Consider the following 11,058-nt stretch of genomic DNA (forward strand, 5'->3'; position numbering starts at 1 on the left):
TAAAATAAAAAGTACAACGTTTTATTAGCTGAATGGTGTACACAGTACTGTTCCTATACAGCTTACTTATCAGAGACAGATCATGCTTGAAAATACAAAACAAAAACAAAACAGGAGGAAACTAAAACTAAATATAAACGTTTGGTTGTATATACAAAGAGTTTGTTTTTCTCACACACACAAAAAGAACGCTGAATTTCCAATATACAGTACCTCCTATTCCAAAACAGAAAAAGAATAAAATCTGACTACATGCAAGAGCCCTTGAAGTATTTCAAATTCAGAATCCAGCCCGCTAAGTTAAACACTGTTCACAATTATTATTTGTAATATATGAATAGAAATGTATGCATTGCCTACACAGGGGACGACCATTAAAAAATATTCAGAAATGCTCATTACTGGAAAACCAAACTGGTACACAAACGCAGTGTGCGCGAAGGAGCGGGCAGCACTTCTGTTTTCAGAACGTGTCTTCAGTGGCGTTGGTGCTGTACAGATGCAACAAGGATCACGGTAGAGAGACACTCTGGAATGATTTCTTAAAATCTCCCTTTATACAGCTTCATGAAACCAGCTGTCGTTTAGCCAGGGTCATGTCTGAACCAAAAGCTCCATTTCCACCACCATGCTTCTCCCTTCTGCACAGCACCAATGCAGCGGTACTCTTAACAGGACTCATCTGTGTTGGTATTACATCACAGGCTTTTTAATACAGCACTGCCACCCCCCCCCATAGTAATATATTACGACTAAAACTACATCACCCCCCCTCCAAGATCAGGCAAAAGCTAAAGGCACAACGAAAGACTAAACCAATAAGCATTCCATTTGGAAAAATAAAACCATCAAGGAGTCCACATCACTGAAACAGTGCAGGTATACACTTTACAATCTTACAGACCCCCAGTCAACATAGCAAGCCACAACTTGCACTGTATTTACTTCATTTACTTTCCAGATGTTGAATATTAGCTTCTACAGTGCTGTTTGAAGACAAAGTGTATACTGGCCACAGAAAACTACCCTTACTGTACATCACTGCTATTACGAACATCAAAAGGATGCAGTATTTATTTGTTATCCCCGCTTTTCCCCCGTCCCTTATAAAACAGCAGCCGATAAGTGTGATCTTGATCTCTCGTTTTTGAGCTAATTTGTTAACTGCTTTGGGAAGTAAAGATGCACCATCCTTCCCCGACCCAATCTGACTTCTCAGAGGAGGATTACAAAATAGCACCAGTCAAGATGAAATGATTGGCTGACGAGGCCACAGTGAAGAATACTCTAAACATTTCCGTGCATGCTGGAGGGTAGGGGCTGGAGAATGCCACAGGAGGGAATTAATTGCCATTGACGTTCTGTAAAAGACTGCAGCATTCCCAGAGCAGTTAACACGAGGTCTGGATAATAGTGCTGTACAACGTTTTGTTTGTTTGCTTGGAAGGGCTGTGTGGAAACCTGCTGGCACAGCCTTGTTAAGAGATGCACATGTGGGTGCAGGGCTTAAGACACCCTGATCATCTGAGCCACCACCTCGTCACCCGGCTGGGACTGCTCCTGCACAGGAAAGAAGAGGACAAGCCACAATTCAATAAGCCCATCAACACACCGCACAGCAACAACGAAAAAGCCAGCGCTGTACAGAGGTAGGAACGCTGGACGGGTTTCTCAATGCTGGGTTTACACAGAAAGTCTGAATCAGTTGTGAGGTAACGAGAATTACACATTAGCACTTGCTTATTAAAGACTAGGATTGCCATGTTAGAGTGAATCCTGCATCAAGCATCACTATTCCATCGAAATGTTCAAACCAAACTGCTTTGATACGAGCCCCAAGACAACACAAAGCATTTTGGTACAAAGGAGTAACAAAAACTCGAAGCAAATGGAATGGACACTGATATTGAAGCTAGGAGTGTTGGACACAGACAAGGCAACAGAAAGAAAGCACGGCTAATCAGCACCCCCCCACCCCACTGCCCCCTCCAGTGGCTTCATCTCAGCTAGCCCACCAAACGTTCTTTCAAAAGCAAAAAAATCAAATACTGTACCTTTAAAAATCTCTCCTATCCTACCCAGAATTCTAATGCATCTGTTAAATGAACACAGCGTTAGGACAGAAGATTGGTTTGAGATTCAACAGCAAAAAAAAAAAAAAAAAAAAAAAAGGCAAGACAAGAAAGAAACATGAAGGCAAACACACTGCAGATGTGAACACAACAGAACTGCAACAAAAACACACACAACATGCAGGGAGCACACAGCAGAACCATTGCACGATGCATCAATTCAGTGCTATGTAAAGAACCACACCCCCTCCCCAACTCTATAGCATCTGACCACAAGCATGACGAATTACAAAGGACTGTCCGAACTGCATATTTAAAAAAAAAAAAAAAAAAAAAAACACTCCCTTGTGCTATCTGGTAAAATATATACATAAAACGGCATTTCAGTTAGCTCTTATTTGTAATGTAACCTTAAAACAGATTCCACCGGGCCATCACCAGGTTTAACAGATCAGTGGTCTGGAACCATCCTTCCCCAAGGGTTTGTTTTGTTTGGGAACAGTGAGTGATGCACCAAACTGTTGCCCTCCCCCGGTGTAAGTCCGATTTTATTTGCGTGAGTTTCGTATAGCAGCCGTGGTTAAATTAAATTTAGCAGCGAATCTGTTATTAACACCAGACAGGAGAAGCGCCCCCCAAGAGGCAATCTGCATTATTGATTCCTCCTTCTCAAGGGTTAACACACTGAAAGGAAGGTTCCAGTGTTCCACTGCTCTGTGGTTCTGGATTGTGACCCTGCACTGAGCTGCACTGGCTGTTCTCCAAAGCGCATCTCTGCTCTCACATGCATCGCTGCTGCTGCGGCCGCCGCAGCCGCTGCCATCTCCTCCTTCTCCTTGGGGGAGAAGAAGCGCCCCCCGTCGCCTCGCTTCCTCTGCATGGCGTGGCGATGACGGGACTCGTGCAGGTATTTCTGAAAAAACAAAACAAAACATTTTGACGTCAAACTAAAATCCAATATAAAAAAAAAGAGTGCTCTGTGCTGCCCCCCTGTGTGTCAGATACAGTGCAAGTTAAAAAATATGCTAGTTTAGCTTAAACTGGGAAAATAATATGTATGTGTGCGAGGAATTTTTAACTTGGTAAACAGCGCTACCCACTGGCCTGACGGTGTAACAGCAGTGTGTGACTGAAAGATGCTGCAATTGTGGGAATGTAATGCTGCTTCCCAATCTCCCTGGACGCTCTCCTACAAAATGAAATGGACCCCCACCCAGACTGAGGGCGGCTCTGAATTCAACAGTTCAAGTCACACAGACAGGCGTTTCAGCTAGTGCCTCCTTCTAGACTCAGAAAGCAAGTCAAGCGCACTCGCGCTTCGGCTGGGGCCACCCCCAATACACAATGAAGGTGGCAGCCCTCGCCGAAGCGTTTGTCTGCGTCGCTCGGTTTCAGGGTGGCGGGGGGGGGGGGGGGGGGGGGGGGGGGGGGGGGGGGGATCTCACCCTCCTCTCCTTGGGGATCTTGCCCTCTGCCTCCAGCTTGGCGCGGGCCTGTCTCCTCTTCAAGATGCGGTGGTACTGCTTGGCGTTGACATAGAGAGGCTCCTCCTCCAGCAGCTCGGCCCCTGGCAGCGGGATTCTCTGCATGGTGGGCACAGTACCCCCCCCGGGCATCATCTGAAAATGGAGACAGAGAGGGAAGGCTTGTTACACAATCTGGCTCATGAGAACAAGAGGCTTCAGTAAACACCGGGTTTGCTGGTTTAGGTTGTTAGTTGTAACTCCCAGAATCTTGCCAGCGGTCGAACCGCACAATCAGTCACATCAATGCAACTTCTCATTCTTCGCTCGTTTCTGTAGAATGCAGAGTTGAACCCACCGCCCCCCCAATAAAAAAATGACAACGTGTATCAAATTGTTTTAATTGTGTGCAATACATCCTTTAGGAGTTAAAACTGTAACCAGAACAGAACGAGACACACATTTAATGCCGACACCATGTAGAAAGTGAAAGCTGTAATAGCGTGAGCCCGGCTCTTGAGGTTTCTCTCTACAGTGAGGATAAAACCGTCCGCCGTTTGAGTGTTTTATCGAAAGGGAAACGACGCGACACTCTTCTTACCTTTGAAACATCTCTGAAAAGCATCGGCTGCAGATCACTGGGCTGTACAAACAAGGCAGTTCATTTTAAATAGTGTCCCGTCCCCCCCAGCAAAACATTCCCGCAGCTTCCTTACTCCGCAGTCAGCCTGTATTCCAGAACTCCTGGTGTCGTTTGTGCAGCTCAAATATCCTTAACACGTGGCCCCCTTGTTCTAACCACGGAGCTCAACCCCTACAGCTCTTTAGCACAGTGCTCAGCTCTGAAACACAACACTCAGGTACGCTTTAAGAATATTTGGCTCAAATTGTCCACCTCCTCCAATACAGAGGGAGCGACGTGGACACGAATTCTAGTGAAATGGCCAACAGACAAATCTTTAGTAGCGAACACACAACCCCTATCCGGAGCACTGAGAAAGAAGCTGCTGTTAGTCACACACACACAAAATACAGGTAGAAAGCAAGCAATCCAGCAATTATATATACATATATAAAAACAAATCATATAGTTAGTCTGGTTGGTGCACACACACACACACACAGACAAAAGCAGGAGGCGATCAGCACCAAATGCAGTGCCTATGAAATCAAGCTGAGGGTTTGGAGGTGTGGGGTGAGTAAATGCAGTGCCTGTGAAATCAAGCTGAGGGATTGGAGGTGTGGGGTGAGTAAATGCAGTGCCTGTGAAATCAAGCTGAGGGACTGGAGGTGTGGGGTGAGTAAATGCAGTGCCTGTGAAATCAAGCTGAGGGATTGGAGGTGTGGGGTGAGTAAATGCAGTGCCTGTGAAATCAAGCTGAGGGATTGGAGGTGTGGGGTGAGTAAATGCAGTGCCTGTGAAATCAAGCTGAGGGACTGGAGGTGTGGGGTGAGTAAATGCAGTGCCTGTGAAATCAAGCTGAGGGATTGGAGGTGTGGGGTGAGTAAATGCAGTGCCTGTGAAATCAAGCTGAGGGATTGGAGGTGTGGGGTGAGTAAATGCAGTGCCTGTGAAATCAAGCTGAGGGACTGGAGGTGTGGGGTGAGTAAATGCAGTGCCTGTGAAATCAAGCTGAGGGATTGGAGGTGTGGGGTGAGTAAATGCAGTGCACTGCCTCCACCAGGGGGAGTCGAGCACTCACCATGACCATGCCGCCGGCGTTGACCATGTTGCCGGACACTGGCAGCGTGACGGTGACTGTGCCTTGCCCGCTGTTTGTGGTGTTGGTGTTGCCGCCGGTCTGGACAATCTGGGCACCAGCAAGGCTGGCAGCTGGGATGGTGATCATACCTGAAACAGGAAGAGCAGCGTCAGCAACCAACTCACACTATCACCCACACTCACTGTCACTGTCACTCACAAGAGAGGCTATGAAGTCTATGCGACTGATCTAAAAGGGACACCATGCAAATACATTGAACAGGGGGACACACTAGCGTTCAGACACACTCTCACCACAGAGACTCTCACACACTGTTAGATGTTTCATTTTCATAACCTTGGTGTAAAAACTTCACTGATCTTGGTGGCTGTATTTATACGCAATTGTTCAGACACCAATACTGGTGCAAAAAGATGAACAGTAAGCCGCATTCAGAAACAAGGGGGTGTTTGAGCATTTAAAACGTGAAAAGCCATTTACTCGGCACACTGGAGGTGAGCCACAACCCCCACGTATTTTGTAAATGCGGTCATAAGGGTTTTAATCTCCTTCTCATCAATGCCACTTTGGTCACAGTTGGTAAGGGGGCCATGACAAGAACACAGGTTAATAATAACAATAATAATAAAATCCTATCACTTATTTGCAAGCTACTTTAGGGCACACAGGGACGCCCTGTTCTGTGCTCATGTACAGAGTGATGATCAGTTGTTGCACCTCCTCCAAAGCCTCCTTGCTGCAGTATTGTGCTGTCAGCATTGACAGGCTGGTAGACGATGGTCTGCCCCTCGGCAGTCTGCGCCACCTGCTGGCCCTGCACTGTTATCTGCTGCCCCTGGAAGAGAGACCAGGAGAAACCCCACGTTAACACAGGCGCTAATCTGTCATGCACATTGGAGTAGCTCAGGAAACTCAGATAGATGTGACCTTCCCACGAACCCAACACATTTACAGTAACGGTACCACAAACATACATTGCAATAGTGGCCTTCGAGTGCAAGCTTGTGAGCTGAACCTAAAAATGAAGAAGGATTTTGGTCTGGAATTCAAAACTGCTTCTGCACTCCTGAGAACCTCAAGTACAGAATGCCACACATGATTGTGATCTGCCAGCTCTATACCAAGACTTGAGACACAGTTTCCGACCAAGTTTGGATCATCGCCGTTTCCACCTTCGAGAGTCGTTCTTCCTTGGCTTGTTATGCACACACTGCAGGTGTGAAGGGCTATGTTTGGAAGCGAGTTTTCTGTGCCAGGTGTACAGCGAGCCAGTTTAAACAGCTGTGAAGATACCCTGCGGGTTCCAGAGCCGCTGGGCCAGGCCTCACCTGGGTCTGCCCAGCCGTGACGGCAGTCTGCGGCTGCTGGATGATGATTTGCTGGGTCTGACCCTGCTGCCCCTGGACTTGGAGCGTCTGCCCACCCTGGATTTGGATCTGCCCAGGCTGCACCAGCTGAATCTGCAGAGGTGAAGAAAAACAACATCATAACGCTACTTTACAAGGGCCCCACACCCACAAGCATCAGAGCACCAGAGAGCAGAGCAGTGTACTGTACCTGCTGAAGACCCTGCGCTCCGGACACAGGCACCTGCATGATGGTCTGCCCCTGACCTCCTTGGACTGCCTGCACCATGATCGGCTGGCCTGAGGATGTGATCAGCTGACCTCCACTGACTTGGACCATCAGGGGCTGACCCTGAACCTGCACCCAGGAAGAATAAGCAGACAGCTCGAATTAGCACCAGGCCTATTGCACTGCAGTTCCCTTAAACCCATACCGCTGATGATGGGACGCACGAGTCTTGTGAAAATGCAATAAGGTATAATATCCTGATAACTGCATGGATCTGCAGGTAAAACATGCTGCATGCAAATGCCTTGCACTTGATGAAGCCATGACTTAGAACAAGCTGAGCCCACCAGCAGTGAGGAATGAACACCAAAGACTGTCCGACATGAAGATGATCTTGCAGTTTTAACTGATGACAAAAGCAGGCATTTGGCTCCCAGATCAACGTATGGCTTTCCTGCACCACAGTAAGAATTTGCTATATATATATCTGTGTGTAAATTACAACCCCCAACTAGCACAACGCTGTTCTATTTAAACACTGTAAAGAATACTGAAGGGAGGCTTCTCAAATTCACTAAGTGCAGGGCTTGCACTCAGCATGGGTAGCCTTGATTGAAAAACGCCAGCATGTTATTAGAAAAAGACATTACAACACATAAGTGATGGTGAGCACCTGACAGACAGGTGGGGGGCCTCAATGGCACAACACAGCGACTACATCAGCCAAATGCTCAAGAAACACAATCAACTTAATCTGCTTGCAACCGCTTCAAAAAAAGGGGCTTCCCATGAGTTACTGGTTTTTAGTTTTTTTTAAGCGGTAGGATGAGTTTTGTCATGCAGCGAATCGTATGCATAATGAGAGAGGTCAGGGGTCACACCGCTACCTGAAGTGTCTGCACCTGCTGGCCTGAGGCCGACGCCCCCTGAGCCTCACTCTGGAGCTGGACGGCCGTCACTCCTCCCTGCTGCCAACGACAATGCAGGACGTTAACACGGAGCGGAGCGCAGCCGGACGCGGTCCCCAAAACAAGCACTCCGCAGGAGAGACCGTTCGCTGCACAGTAGCGATGCCACCCACCTGCACTGGCTACAGCAATGCCCACCGTGCTCTGTGGAGTAGCTTCCTGTGCAGCGGGCATCAGGACCGCTAGACTCGTTTTGCCAACACAACGAAAACATCAGGGGCTTGCAAGAACGTTGGCCAGTAGCACTTGTGCTAGTTAATAAATATTAATTAAATAAATCAATAGCTTGGTTAATAAGAGCGATCAGTCTGTAAACACAGGAAATGAACTGCGGTTTCTGAATCCGAATTCGCAGTTTTACGAATGCTGAAAGTTGCTTTAGTTATTGCAAGTTGCCAGTTTGTATTAACAATAAATTCACCAACAAATACACAAAGAACACGCACGTGTAAAATTAGAAAGGCATCTCCAAACACATGACAGCTCACCTGATACAAGCCTGTCATTGTATTTCTGCAGTGTCCCTGTGCTTTCCCTGTGGGTACACTACGCATTTCCCCTGGCTTGCCATGTTTGAGAACATGCTTTATTACACGTTGCTATGCTGTCACTGGATATTGGGGCGACTCTTCCCTGGGACGCTGCTCGTTATCGTAGCATACCTGCTGCTGAAGCTGTCCAGCGGAAGTCTGCACAATGATCTGCTCTCCAGTGCTGCTGGTGGTGGTTGTATATTGCTCCATGGTTGCCTCAATGCACCAGCGATTGAAGAATTTCTAACTCGGGTTTTCTATAAAAGCAAAAACACAAAGATTAAATCTAGCACTGGTGAAGCTGAGGAGAACACAGCACAGGGCTGAGTCTGAAATCAGTACTGGAGTTACACTTCAGACAGGAGCACAGACGTGTGATGATGACACACACTGGGTTTAACAAGGCAGTCCAGGCACGAACACTCCACAAGAATTCAGCACACTCTCTTGTGAATGAGACACAGGAGTCCTGTGTGATGTCATACAGGTTCTACAACTCTGCTTCTCCTTGAAGGTCTGTGCTAAAATATATATATAATATAATATATATAGATAATATATTATATAATATATAAGCACAATCAGTCAATTTCATAGGGAAGCCTGGGCAAGCAGTCAACATGGTTCGTGACATGACCGCATATTACTGTAAATCAGAGTGCTAAGTAAGCATTTATTCATATTTTTAGTTGAAGTGTCTGAATTCAGTTGCACGGTATATAACAAGGCAGCATGTGATGTGCATGTTGAAACCCAGTTTGCATTGCTTGCGTGTGTGTGGGGAGGGGGGTGTGTGTTAAATTATACAGTACTGTAAACGAGCAGGAACTGCTCTGCAGTGCACGAAGCAGCCAGTGGGGGGCGCTGTGGATGGGCGCCACGGGAAATTCCTTTGTGTCAATATTAATCAAGGCCACATTCAGTCGAGTATTTCACAAGCGTCTCAGAAACCTAATTTTGACGTTATTATATATTATATATATATTAAATGTCACACCGTGTCAGATTAGTCACGTACAGAAACGCCAACATTTAACCAAGACAACCGCGCAGCCAAACAAAGCGCAGAAACAAAACACTGCGTCTCCAAACACCTCGCCACGCTGTCGCAAGAGTAAACGAGCTGCCAACGCTGGAAGCAACACAACAACGCAAAGTCGTTTTGTTTGTTTGTTTGTTTGTTTAAATCCCCCCCCCCGAATATCTCAATTTCAAAAACAAAAACCCGATCCTCTCTCTCAATGCAAACGCACCCGGGCGCCATTTTGTCCCGACAAAGAAAGAGGTGGACGGCACACCGCGCGAAAAAGAAGGAAAAATAAAAAGCTTTCGTATTTCAGCTGCGATTGCACGCTGAATTGCACAAAACACCCGCTCGCATTTAAGAGAAATGAACACTGTTCACCCTGCGGCTGTTCATATCTTTTTATCGTACTGCGTGTGCGCATTTTCTAGCCGTGCTGGCCATGGCTCTTCAGTTACATGGTTGTCAACACCACAGGATCTCGGTAACCGCTGATATGAATCACAAGGGCGCTCTGCTTGAATCCTGTCACCGTTTATATAATTTCAGGGGTACCGTGGATCCCGGGGGTATGTCTTGCTGAACCTGAGCCCTGTTTTTTGTACTGTGCTGGTCCAGTCACACAGTGGACAGAAAAGCTGTCTCCACAAGCACGACTTTTATTTGCTCAGATTAACAAGCCCGGTTCGCATTAGTTCTTCTGCGGGTTCATTGGGTTCCAGGTTCTGAGAATGTCTTTCTTTTTTGACATTCCTGTTATTCGCAACATCCTGTCCCAAATAAAACCCTGCGTGGTTTCTTTAATGCTAACAAACAAATATGGAACAGTGTTTACAAAAAAAAAAAAAAAAAAAAAAGTTGCAATCGAGCAAATTATTACTTCGATTCTCTCTCTCTCTCACGAAAACAACAGGCTATATCTGGTAATATTACGCGTGACATCTGCAAATCATTACACAGACCCGGCATAAAAAAAAAAGCCATTTTGCTCCTAACAATTTGCCTCAAAATGCGTAGCACTGTAAGATTCACTTTTGCAAATGGACATTTGTAATAAAAAGTGTGTTCTATAAGAATGCGTTACCACTGGTGCATTTTTACAAGCACGCTTCCTGTGCTTAAAATACTGGCTTCACTGCTAGACATGTTTTTTTTTTTTATTAAGAAATCCGAGCAATTCGGGTGTCTTTCTTTCAGCCTAACAGATACTGCACAAGACAGCCGACCTCCCCACACATCTCACACCTGCCCCTTCCAGTCTGCCATTTCAATGGTATTAATGCAGCGAGGATTGTTTTGGGTTTTTCTAGCTCGTTTTTGTTAGGGTCTGAAACCCGGCCCTCCTGAGCCTCCCGTCCCCGGGTCGGGCTGGTGACCGAGTCTCGGTGCCTGCCCTGCTCCCTCCCTCCCTCGCAGTCGCCGGGTGCATCTGCACGCCGCTGTGTTATTTTAATTCCTGCATTTTGCGGTGTTAGTAATTTGGTTGGTCAGTGACACACCAATCCCCAGCTGCGGGCTCCCTTCCCCTTCGAGCCGCGCTTCTCTCTCACCGTGTCTCTGCCGCCCCGGTTCCCCTCTGATTGGCTCCAGTACCGATCCCCAAAACCCAATCACCGAGCTCACGGCGTGCGGACAAAATGGAGCAACGCGAGTGCTGGCAACAAATAGGACGAGGGTGTCTCCCCGCCCCCCCTGTCTG

The 11,058-nt window shown here is 47.0% G+C and overlaps 1 protein-coding gene across 5 annotated transcripts; it reads right to left on the reverse strand.

The window, feature by feature from the left end:
- On the reverse strand, window positions 1-11,012 carry LOC121299993 (nuclear transcription factor Y subunit alpha-like). 5 transcript variants are annotated; one of them, XM_041228307.1, is made up of 11 exons: window positions 10,910-11,012; window positions 8,465-8,592; window positions 7,722-7,802; window positions 6,817-6,963; window positions 6,588-6,719; window positions 5,977-6,094; window positions 5,239-5,387; window positions 3,518-3,691; window positions 2,857-2,985; window positions 2,055-2,095; window positions 1-1,560 (listed from the first exon to the last, which is right to left on the reverse strand). In XM_041228307.1, exons 2-10 carry the CDS (start codon window positions 8,543-8,545, stop codon window positions 2,087-2,089), a joined length of 1,020 nt encoding a protein of 339 aa, XP_041084241.1. In that variant the 5' UTR covers window positions 8,546-8,592; window positions 10,910-11,012; the 3' UTR covers window positions 1-1,560; window positions 2,055-2,086. The 5 variants fall into 5 exon arrangements, with proteins under 5 accessions (XP_041084241.1, XP_041084237.1, XP_041084238.1 ...); XM_041228303.1 differs by lacking the exon at window positions 2,055-2,095; XM_041228304.1 differs by lacking the exons at window positions 2,055-2,095; window positions 10,910-11,012 and adding an exon at window positions 10,605-10,848.
- Between the last annotated feature and the right edge of the window lie 46 nt (window positions 11,013-11,058).

The sequence above is a fragment of the Polyodon spathula genome, chromosome 25 (assembly GCF_017654505.1).
Source record: "Polyodon spathula isolate WHYD16114869_AA chromosome 25, ASM1765450v1, whole genome shotgun sequence".
NCBI lineage: Eukaryota > Metazoa > Chordata > Actinopteri > Acipenseriformes > Polyodontidae > Polyodon > Polyodon spathula.